Source organism: Neomonachus schauinslandi, chromosome 12 (assembly GCF_002201575.2).
Source record: "Neomonachus schauinslandi chromosome 12, ASM220157v2, whole genome shotgun sequence".
Taxonomy (NCBI): domain Eukaryota; kingdom Metazoa; phylum Chordata; class Mammalia; order Carnivora; family Phocidae; genus Neomonachus; species Neomonachus schauinslandi.
Window position 1 is genome coordinate 37,330,031 of NC_058414.1, and position 10,987 is coordinate 37,341,017.

The window sequence follows — 10,987 nt, forward strand, 5'->3', positions numbered from 1 at the left end:
TGTGGGACCCCGTCCTCCTGTCTTCGCAGAGGAGTCCTCGCGTGGTGAGTATGCGGTGAGGATGTTTCTTTTATTAAGATCACATTCATTCTCTGTCCTTTTCGGGAGCTGCGGGAGATGGAGTAGTGCCCCTGAATGTCTCCACGCAAATCTTGTCACGCCTTCACTGGCAGTACCCCAAAACAGAGTGGAGAAACCAAGCCTTCAGGGCTTTGATTTCCAGGACTCAAGTCCAGATAAGTGCTGCAGACAGACATGAGCTACAGACCGATTTGCAATTTGCTCTTCAAAAGCGCTACGTAGTGATAGGCGCTACAAACTAATTGGCGCTTCAATATGCTATGAACTGATAAGCGCTTCAAATACGCTATAGACTGGCGCTTCCAATGCGCTACAGGCTGATGGGTGCTTCAATGCGCTACAAACTGATAAGCGCGTTAAATGCGCTATAGATAGATGGGCGCTTCAATGCGCTACAGACCATTATGAATTGCAGCAGTATATGAGCTGCAGACTGATGACTGATTTGCGCTTTAAATGCGCTACAAAATCTGAGCTGCAGATTAGCGCTACAAAAATGATACCATTCACACTACAACAGCGCTTCATTGTGCTACAAGGCACAGGAACTGCAGAGGAACATGAGCTGCAGAGAATTTACACCTAAAATGCGCTAAAAGTAATTAACAGCTGCAGAGGTATATAAGCTGCACTGTTTTACGCCACAAAGAAACCAGCTGTAAAGGGACAAGAGCTGCAGAGTAAGATTACTGTCTTTTTAGTGGGGGACCCCACCCTTTGTCTCTAACACACCTTTTGGAATGGCTCCCACTATGTTTTTCTGCAGGACGGTTGTCTGCATGATGGTGCTGTTAGACAAAATGGAGCCCCGGGCAAAAATTAGTGTTTAACATTCTGCCCACACCATTCCTGCTATAGCAGTGGAGTGGAGGGGCGCTGACTTGAGTGTATAAGGGAATCTTTTGGTGGTGGCAGAGCGGGCTGCCTTGTCTAGTTGCGCTTGATTGAAGTGGTGGTGTAGTTGTGAGGTGGCGCGAATTGGCGTCCAGCAACAGTTTGTGGAAACTGTTCGTTTGCTTAGTATGGGGGGGTGTTGGATCTGGGGGTGATTGCTCTGTTGCATGAAATGAATCTGGCTGTGGAGGCTGGTGGGAGGGGTTTTGGGAGGGGGGATCCTGGGAGAGGCAAACAGCCAGTCTCAGACCTGCCCCGCCCATTCTAGCGCGCCTTCTCTGCAGTATCTGCTCAGAGCGTGCTGAGCGCCTCCCAGCGCCTACTCAGAGCGCGCCTCCTCTGCAGCGCGCCTTCCTAGAGCGCGCCTTCTAGACCCTTTCTCCCCAGCCCCGCTTCTCCCTGAGCCCCCTCCTCTGTGGTGGCTCCCCCCCCAGACCCCGCCTTTCCCCGAGCCCGCCTCCTCTGAGGCCTCTCCCTCAGACCCCGCCTTTCCCTGAGCACACCTCCTCTGAGGCCGCTCCCTCAGACCGCGCCTTTCCCTGAGCCCGCCTCCTCTGAGGCCGCTCCTCAGACCCCGCCTCTCCAAGCCCTCCTCCTCTGAGGCCGCTCCCTCAGACCCTCCCTCTCCAAGCCTGCCTCCTCTGAGGCTGCTCCCCCCCAGACTCCGCCTCTCCCTGAGCACTCCTCCTCTGAGGTGGCTCCCCCCAGACCCCCCTGCCCCCTGAGCTTGCCTCCTCTGAGGCGATACCCCCAGAAAGCGCCCCTCCCTAGGCCTGCCTCTTCTGAGGTGGCTTGCCCAGACACCTCGTCTCCAAAGCTTGTCCCCTCCCTGAGCCTGCCTCTTCCGAAGTGGCCTATGGCCCCGCCTCCCAGTGCCCGCCTGCGCCTGCGCAGTGTGAGCCCCCAGCCCCGCCTTACAGGCCCACCTCCTCTGCGCCTGCGTGCCTTCACTGTTTTCACTGCCTGAACCTGGATGCGCAGCCCTTCCCTCCTGCGGTTTCTTGGCGGTGTCGATTTTGCTTCTTATCCACTAGTGTCTAATAAATATAAGAATAATAAATAAGAACAATTAGCAACGATAGTCATTATACCTGGGATTTATAAGCACTTTTTGCAAGTGCTTTGCATATATTAAATAACACAATTCCACAATTTAAACTTGATAGTGGGTTATGAAAAGTGCTTCTGAGCAGACATGGCTGGTGCCCCTAAGGGCAATCCAGCTAAATGTTTTTACTACAAATGAAAAATAAATTGTTTTAAATACTTTCACAGTTAAGGTTTTTTTGAGACACTAATGGACACTTGTGGTGGCTTACTGGAATCAGATTCTTTGGTGGACACAAAATAAGGAATACCTTGAACTGTGTTTCATAGGAGTTTTAAGTGCCTTATTGGTACTGTTGGCCTGGCCTTGGGGCAAGGATGAGGTGTTTATCTGTGTGCCTATGAAGATGGGTTTTTTTCCTTGGAACTCGAAGGGATTAGCCCTGGCTAACTTGCCTACATATTTATTAATTGTGCCTGGCACATGGTAAGCATTCATTAAATATGTGTTAAATGACCAGAGTAAATTGGCTTTTTCAGTGCCACCTTTGGTGTCTGCAGGTGTTTCCTGGTTTTTTTCCTATGGTGCTTTGCTGTCCTGGATTGTCCAAGGCATTGCTTGCCTTATCTCTCCCACTTAACAGGATCCCCCCCCCCCAAAAAAGTATGCATTTTTAAACTCCAATAATGTAAGCTGTAATTATAATACAAGACTATACTTATATAAGATATTTAAAATAATTAGCTTTTTAAAAATGAAAAGCAAAAGCTAATTATTTGGGGTGAATGGAATACTTAATGGTGGTACATAATTGTCATTTAAATTTTGTATAATGTAACATCAAGTGGTTACATTACAAAATATAGATTGGAGGGTTTTAACTGGCATTATAAAATATATATATAAAACAAATTGATGCCTTATCTCCAGTCAGAGTACCATGTTTATGTTTCTAACTAAACATAACTTTTAAAACCTGGTATCCTATATTATAAGCCATAAGCCAGGACTTTGACTCCCAAATATCTGTCACCCCCCACAACAAGTATACAATTTACATATTTTTACATATTTATAATTAAAGTAATTACAGCTTTCAGTCAGTCCCCAGGCCCACCTTGCCCCCCTAAGCCCCACCCCCTTTGGAAATTTGTTATCTGCATTCTTTTAAAGTTCAAAACCATGGTAAAAACGTGTGTATTAATATAATTTGCATTTCTCAAATAGTACACATGGTACTAAAAAAATTGGGACATTTGAAAATGTAAAGCAATTAAGAGTTGCTTAATGAAGTGTCATTTTTTAATGAGATATTTAATGTGCACTGGTTTTTGGCTACTGTTACTCTTTGGTGTGTTTGGGGAAAAGAAGTTTTTAGACGTCATCATGAAGAGTCAAAGATTAATCAAATGTATTTAATTTCTATATAGACTAACACTGAATTCTTTTTCATATGTAAAGGTGACATCAGTCCCATGTGGCTTGGCTCTATGCTGCGTGTCCTTTCAGGTTTTAGGAATGGGGCCTCTTGACCCCATCTCGGCAATCCGGTTTAAGGAGTCATAGTTCTGTAATTCAAATCAAGTCACAGTGCTCCTGTTTCCATGTTAACTGGTGCTGTAGTTGCTATTTAAATATTTTTAAACTTGATTTACACTGAATGTTAACCTGCCTGCCCACCCTCCTATGATTTTTAAAGGTTAACCTACTCTTCTCTGGGCAGTTATCTCCTTTAGGACTTAGAGTCTCACCCCAAAGTTAAAAACCCCAGGGGTGGGTACCTGATGCCTGATCTTGGTAAAGGTCAGGGGTCTCAAACTGGTGAACTTGCAGGTCAGATAAGGTCCTTAATTTGACCAGCACTGGATTAAAAATTTGTTAAAGAATTTAATGTCTTTGGGAGGGGACATGCATCCCCAAATTACATAGTCACAGCCCCCTCCTTATTGTCTTAACTCCAGTTTCTTCTCACTTTTATGTTACCTTCCAAAGCATTTGAATTTTTAACCTTTATTGATCTTCTGGTACCCTAAACAATACAATGATTGTTTGCTGATTTCTGAACATGTTATTATATCTGTCCTATTATTGTGTTTTGCAGATGTTAAAACCATCAGACTTGGGCCTCAATAAAGCTCACCCCAGTGACTGTGATTGACATGTAGGTTGTTAACCTTCCTGACCTGGGTCAGGTAGCGCCAGGCCATGCTCTGAATGCCTTTCCAGAAGTCTTCTAAGTTTTGAAAGTATTACTGTCTAGGTGACAGAAGTGGCACTTGAGTCACCTGACTTGTGCTTATTAGTTTTTTAATGGGACGTTAAAGCTTTTAATAAATGAGACATTTATTAAATAAAAATTTTTATTAAATAATTTCATTTTATGAAATAAAAATTTAAATAAAAATAACTTTTAATAAAAATTGCACTGTTTTGTGACCTTATATTTTGAGTGTCACTAATACAGTTATCTTTAAGGAGCTGGAAATGAAACAGTGTCACAGGTTATGATGTGTTATTTTCTAAACTTTCAGACTATTTAGAATATTTTATCTTGAATGCCAATTAAAACTATTAAAATGGCACAGTAATTCTGTCCATTAAAGACTCTGCTTGCTATACAGCCACTCCAAGGACAGTGCAGAGCATAGAGAAAGTGGCTGGGGCTGGGGGGTGGGGGTGCAGGGGAGGGGCCTAAAGAGCTATGAGGGGTTTTAAGGAAGGAGGAGGAAGGGATATGTCTCTACAGCCAGAGACAAGGCTAAAGTATACATGCATCATGTTTGATTACCACCGCCTTTTTTTTTTTCCTTGTACCTTACTGAAATACTAGCTATTTTTCACCTAACTTCTTTGATTAACACGTTTATCTTTGTGATTTTTAATTAATATAATTAATTTAGTGTCCATTTTTGCCTTGATGGATCAGAGAACAGGTGGCCAGGACTGCCAAGTTAAAATTTGGTGAATAGGCAATCTGCCTGCTTTATAAATTATGTTTTTAAACTTTTGAGCACTTTCTTGAAGTATTCCAAATATGAGAATTTAATGCTCATTTAAAAAATATTAAAAAGTTAAAATAATTAAGTTACTATAAATGCATTTAACCCTCTTTTTAGGAAGTACATAGGCACTGTTGGTTGATTTATTGTATGTGTGATTTATTGTCACCATACCCATAATTAAGAATTTTAATCTCCCCACTCCCCCTAACCGTTACCCCATATAGCTACTCACCACCTAGGAAGGAGTACAGCCCTGTCTTGCTCTAAGTTACAAACTTTTGGATGGGGCTGTGCTGTTAAAAACTTGTTTAAAAACTAGAAGTTGCAAACTGGTGACCTGCAAATCACGTGAGGCCCTGGATTTGTTTGGCCAACAGTATATCCAAAAAAATAAAATTAATTAATCTCTAGGTGGGAAATGCATGCCTCGGTTGCCATAGTTACAGCCCTTCCCTGTTTTCATTTTAGCCTCTTCACACAGAAAGTTACCTTTCTTATTAATAACTTTATTAATATTAGCTAACAGTTGAATATTCACTGCTTTTCCTGCATTATTTAATTAAATCCATATTATAAGTTTGAGGTGTACTATTATTGGGCTTCTTTGAATGTCCCATTTTATAGCCCAGCTCTTCCTAGCCTAGGAGGTATCAATGAATATTTGTTGATTGACTGCATAATAAGGAGGGAAACTGATAGACACATGTTGCTGCTCAGTGCCACTTCTGTCCCTTAGGGAATTCTCTTTGGGAAATCAGATTACAGTCAGATTTAGACAACCCTGTGGGTTTTTGATAATGACTTAGTAACCTCCATGGAGATAGTGCCCCCTTTCCCCAGGGTTGATGAATATAGGCATTGTGATTCTAATCCCCCCACTCTTTTTTTTTTGGTTCCCTATTGGCTGGAATATTAGCAATTTTTCAGGTAACTTGTCTAATAACAGTCATTTTGGCTCTGCTTGTGTGTTTTTATTTGGTCTCCATCTTTGACTTGAAAGTTTCTTGAGGTGCTCTCTTGATACAAAACTATTTGTTTAGAATGTCTCTTGCTTCTTTTATAGTCAGTGAAGGTAAATTTGCTGTTGATATAGTTATGAATTGTTGAATCATAATAAACATGTGACCTTTGAGGAGAAAAAGGTCATTTGGACATGAAAAAGTAGGGTGCTTTTTGTTATCTATGGTCTTAATTGATTAACTCCTTTCTCCCTTTTGCAAGATTTGTGTTTGCTTATTAATTATTAATGTAAGCAAGTAGAGCAAAGAGATACTTTAAATACTCATGTATTTAAAGTATTTTAGTGGATACTTTAAATACTCATGTATTTAAAGTATTTTAGTGGCTGGCTACTTTAAATACTCATGTATTTAAAGTACTTTAGTGGATACTTTAAATGCTAAAGTCTTTTTTATAATGTGCTGCTTTGAATGTGTATGTTAAAATTTATGCTTTTATCTTAATTTCCAGAAACAAAAAGCTTTTGAAAACAAAAAGAAGAAAGGGTGGAAGAGGAGGCCAGGATCCGGGCCTCCATCCCCACAGGAGCGAAGCTACACCTGGGAGGTCTCCTCCCACCCCAGCTCTCACCCTGGGGCCCGACTGCCCACCTCCTCCTCCTCCTCCTCCCCCCAACGGCCCCTCCTCTTCTTCTTCCTCTTGCTCCTCCTCCTCTTCCTCTTCTTCATCCTCACGCAGCGCCCAAAGGGGCCAGTACATTCCCAACCTGGCCGAACGAAGGCGGGACGATCTCTCTGAAGAGATCAACAACCTCAGAGAGAAGGTCATGAAGCAGTCCGAGGAGAACAACAACCTGCAGAACCAGGTGCAGAAGCTCACAGAGGAGAACACCTCCCTTCGTGAGCAAGTGGAGCCTGCCCCTCAGGATGAGGAGGATGACATCGAGCTCCGAGGTGCTGCGGCGGCTGCTGCCCCACCCACTCCGTTAGAGGAAGAGTGCCCAGATGACCTTCCCGAGAAGTTTGACGGCAACCCAGACATGCTGGTTCCTTTCATGGCTCAGTGCCAGCTCTTCATGGAAAAGAGCACCAGAGATTTCTCAGTCGATCGCGTCCGCGTCTGCTTCGTGACAAGCATGATGACCGGCCGTGCCGCCCGCTGGGCCTCTGCGAAGCTGGAGCGATCCCACTACCTGATGCACAACTACCCAGCCTTCATGACTGAAATGAAGCACGTCTTTGAAGACCCTCAGAGGCGAGAGGCCGCCAAACGCAAGATCAGACGTCTGCGCCAAGGCATGGGGTCAGTCATCGACTACTCCAACGCTTTCCAGATGATTGCCCAGGACCTGGATTGGAACGAGCCCGCCCTGATTGACCAGTACCACGAGGGCCTCAGCGACCACATTCAGGCAGAGCTGTCGCGCCTCGAAGTGGCCAAGTCGCTGTCGGCGCTGATTGGCCAATGCATCCACATCGAGAGAAGGCTGGCCAGAGCGGCCGCAGCTCGCAAGCCGCGTTCCCCGCCGCGCGCGCTCGTGTTGCCGCACATCACGAGCCACCACCAGGTAGATCCAACCGAGCCTGTGGGCGGCGCCCGCATGCGCCTGACCCAGGAAGAAAAAGAAAGACGCAGAAAGCTGAACCTCTGCCTCTACTGCGGAAATGGAGGTCACTACGCCGACAACTGTCCTGCCAAGGCCTCAAAGGCTTCACCGGCGGGAAACTCCCCGGCCCCGCTGTAGAGGGACCTTCAGCGACCGGGCCAGAAATAATAAGGTCCCCACAAGATGATGCTTCATCTCCACACTTGCAAGTGATGCTCCAGATTCATCTCCCGGGCAGACACACCCTGTTCGTCCGAGCCATGATCGATTCTGGTGCTTCTGGCAACTTCATCGATCACGAATACGTTGCCCAAAATGGAATTCCTCTGAGGGTCAAGGACTGGCCAATACTGGTAGAAGCAATTGATGGACGCCCCATAGCATCGGGCCCAGTTGTCCACGAAACGCACGACCTGATAGTCGACCTGGGAGATCACCGTGAGGTGCTGTCATTCGATGTGACTCAGTCTCCGTTCTTCCCTGTCGTCCTAGGGGTGCGCTGGCTAAGCACACACGACCCCAACATCACATGGAGCACCCGATCGATTGTCTTTGATTCTGAATATTGCCGATACCACTGCCGGATGTATTCTCCAATACCTCCGTCGCTCCCACCACCAGCACAGCCATCGTTTTACTACCCGGTGGATGGATACAGAGTTTACCAACCAGTGAGGTATTACTATGTCCAGAATGTGTACACTCCAGTGGATGAAAACGTCTACCCGGATCACCGCCTGGTTGACCCTACCATCGAAATGATACCTGGAGCGCACAGTATTCCCAGCGGACACGTCTACTCACTGTCCGAACCCGAAATGGCAGCCCTGCGAGATTTTGTGGCCAGAAACGTGAAAGACGGGCTGATTACTCCAACAATCGCCCCGAATGGAGCCCAAGTTCTCCAGGTGAAGAGGGGGTGGAAACTGCAAGTTTCTTACGACTGCCGAGCTCCCAACAGTTTCACCATCCAGAATCAGTATCCTCGACTCTCTATTCCAAATTTGGATGACCAGGCTCACCTGGCAACGTACACTGAATACGTACCTCAAATACCTGGATACCAGACGTACCCCACATACGCCACGTACCCGACCTACCCAGTAGGATTCGCCTGGTACCCAGTGGGGCGAGATGGACATGGACGATCGCTCTATGTCCCCGTGATGATCACTTGGAATCCGCATTGGTACCGCCAGCCTCCGGTACCCCAGTATCCGCCACCGCAGCCGCCGCCGCCGCCTCCGCCGCCGCCGCCGCCGCCATCTTACAGCACCATGTAAACACTTGTCGTGTCCTTCAGGATCTCTACCCTCAGATTTACTCCTGTTCAGCTTCTCAGTCAGTGACTGTGTGCTAAATTAGGCTACTGCATCTTCAGGCCAACCTGAGGCACAGCCTTCTCTGAAACGGCTACGGAAAGGTCAGGGCCACCCTGGACTGGCACACAGCCTAAAAAAGCACCAAAAGACCTCCGCCATTTTCTGAGAGCGACAGAATACTTACCAACAAATTCTCTCTCAGTTTCCCACTTTAACTGCCAATTTAACTAAAATTCGTGACAAGTTTACTTCCCAGCGAATCCTGGAAGCCTGGGTTTTACCTGCTAAAACCTCTGTCACCATCTAAATTAATAGGCTGCCAGATTCCACGTTTAACACTTACAGAGAAGCTGATGCAAACACAGGAAATGCTGATTTCTTTATGGAGGGGGAGACACGAAGGAGGACGCATGACTTTTCTTGCAGTCTGGGTACTCTCTTTAGATCACTGGAGGACCGTCGCCTTATTAAGGAAGCCAGAATTGTTGGTGCAGTGTAAAACGGCTTCCGTGATCTTTTTGCTGCACCCTTAGAAACTTCACCATCTTCAAACTCCGCGTTCATGGTTCCGTTAATTCTCAAGGAGCAGCAACTGGACCGGTTCTCCCAGGAGCAGGCAAAACCCCTGCAACAGAAACACCTCAGGCCTCAGAAGGAAGTGCTCTCTCAGAAGGGACTCTTGCATGTTGAGTGTGCCTTCACACCCTGGTGCAAATCACATGTACCCAAGAACTCTGGCTTTCTCACAACACCTTACCATCATCATGCCAGTAATGGCTTCCACAAAATGTTAAACCTGGTAACCAGAGACTGTTGGTGGCTCCAGGTGTGTTAGATGTTTATGAGGCATGACTACCTTGCAGTCCCGTACCCAGCTCTTAAGAGACTCTGAGTTAATGTTACCAACGTGTCCTGGTATTCAGAAGAAATTTCAGGAGTGTTGTTAATTGGCTGGAAGAGGATCACCTAAAGTGTTGGAAGCATCTCTCCATGTGTCTGCCTCCATATGCATCTGGGCATTTCATCATCAGTCCCCTCACTAGACTGTAGCATGAGGATGCTTAGAGAGGGGACATGAATTTAGCACCCAGACCCACACTCCTATGCCTGCGAGGGATATCTTTAAAGAAGAGGAATTGGGGCACTGGACACTGTCTTGAAGATACGGACTTCTTTAGTGAGCTTTAAATCCAGAGGGTGGCCCGATGGGTAACCTCACTTTAAAAGGATCAGAGTTCACACAGTGGAAAGGGGTCCCCTCTAGAGGACGGAGACGAAAAGAAGCTGCCAAGAATGAAAGGCCTCAAAGCAACTCAAATGACTCAAAGCGACAGACAACACAAGCGTTGTCTTCAATCCAGTGACGACATCTAGTCTCCTGGATGCTTTGTGCTAACCTGGGACTGCCTGACTTCTTTAGCCTGGTCTTTTGCTACTACCTTGAACTCTCTGTCTAATCTCTCTCTTTCTGTTTAATTCTTTACTACTGCCATTAACCCTGCTGCAGGATTTGTGTCATCTTTCCTGCCTGGCTGCTGAGACTCCATTTTGCTGCCACGCATGGAGAAGAAAGAGGCAGGCTTCAAGAGGCTTGTGTTTTAGTACACAACCTCCAATTGCCAAAACACAGTTTGAGCAGTAGACAACATGGTATAGATTTCAAATTGTGTGTCATGAAGAGGAGTCTTAACGGTGAAGTTTCATTTTTCATCCACATCCTCTTTCACCCATTCATTATCACCCACCCTTATTCTTGCATGTTTAAATAGTTAAGTTTTAGCTGTAGGTGACTAGTGTCTTTTAACAGTGTTTTAAAGTGGTGACTGCTTTCAGGAGTTATTTCCATTGAATTCCGAAGTACTATCCAATTCTTACTGTTAAACTAATTAAAATTGGTAAGTAACATAGTATAACGTATTTCTTTACTGTGAACTTCTCTTACAACACTGTGAATGAGAGGCTCCTCAGAACTGGAGTATTTCTATAGTAGTTCATGCCATTCATCTTCAATCTGCTAGTTTAACGTCATATAGGACTTCAGTTTTATCAATTGGGCCTTTTAAAAATCACACAA

The 10,987-nt window shown here is 45.5% G+C and overlaps 1 protein-coding gene across 1 annotated transcript; it reads left to right on the forward strand.

Moving 5' to 3' along the window:
- Nucleotides 1–6,700: 6,700 nt before the first annotated feature.
- PEG10 (paternally expressed 10) lies at nt 6,701–9,691 on the forward strand. The gene is given in 2 exon segments (XM_021689598.2): nt 6,701–7,700; nt 7,703–9,691. Coding segments are annotated over 2 exon segments (2,061 nt in total). The 5' UTR covers nt 6,701–6,811; the 3' UTR covers nt 8,875–9,691.
- The last annotated feature ends 1,296 nt before the right edge of the window (nt 9,692–10,987 follow it).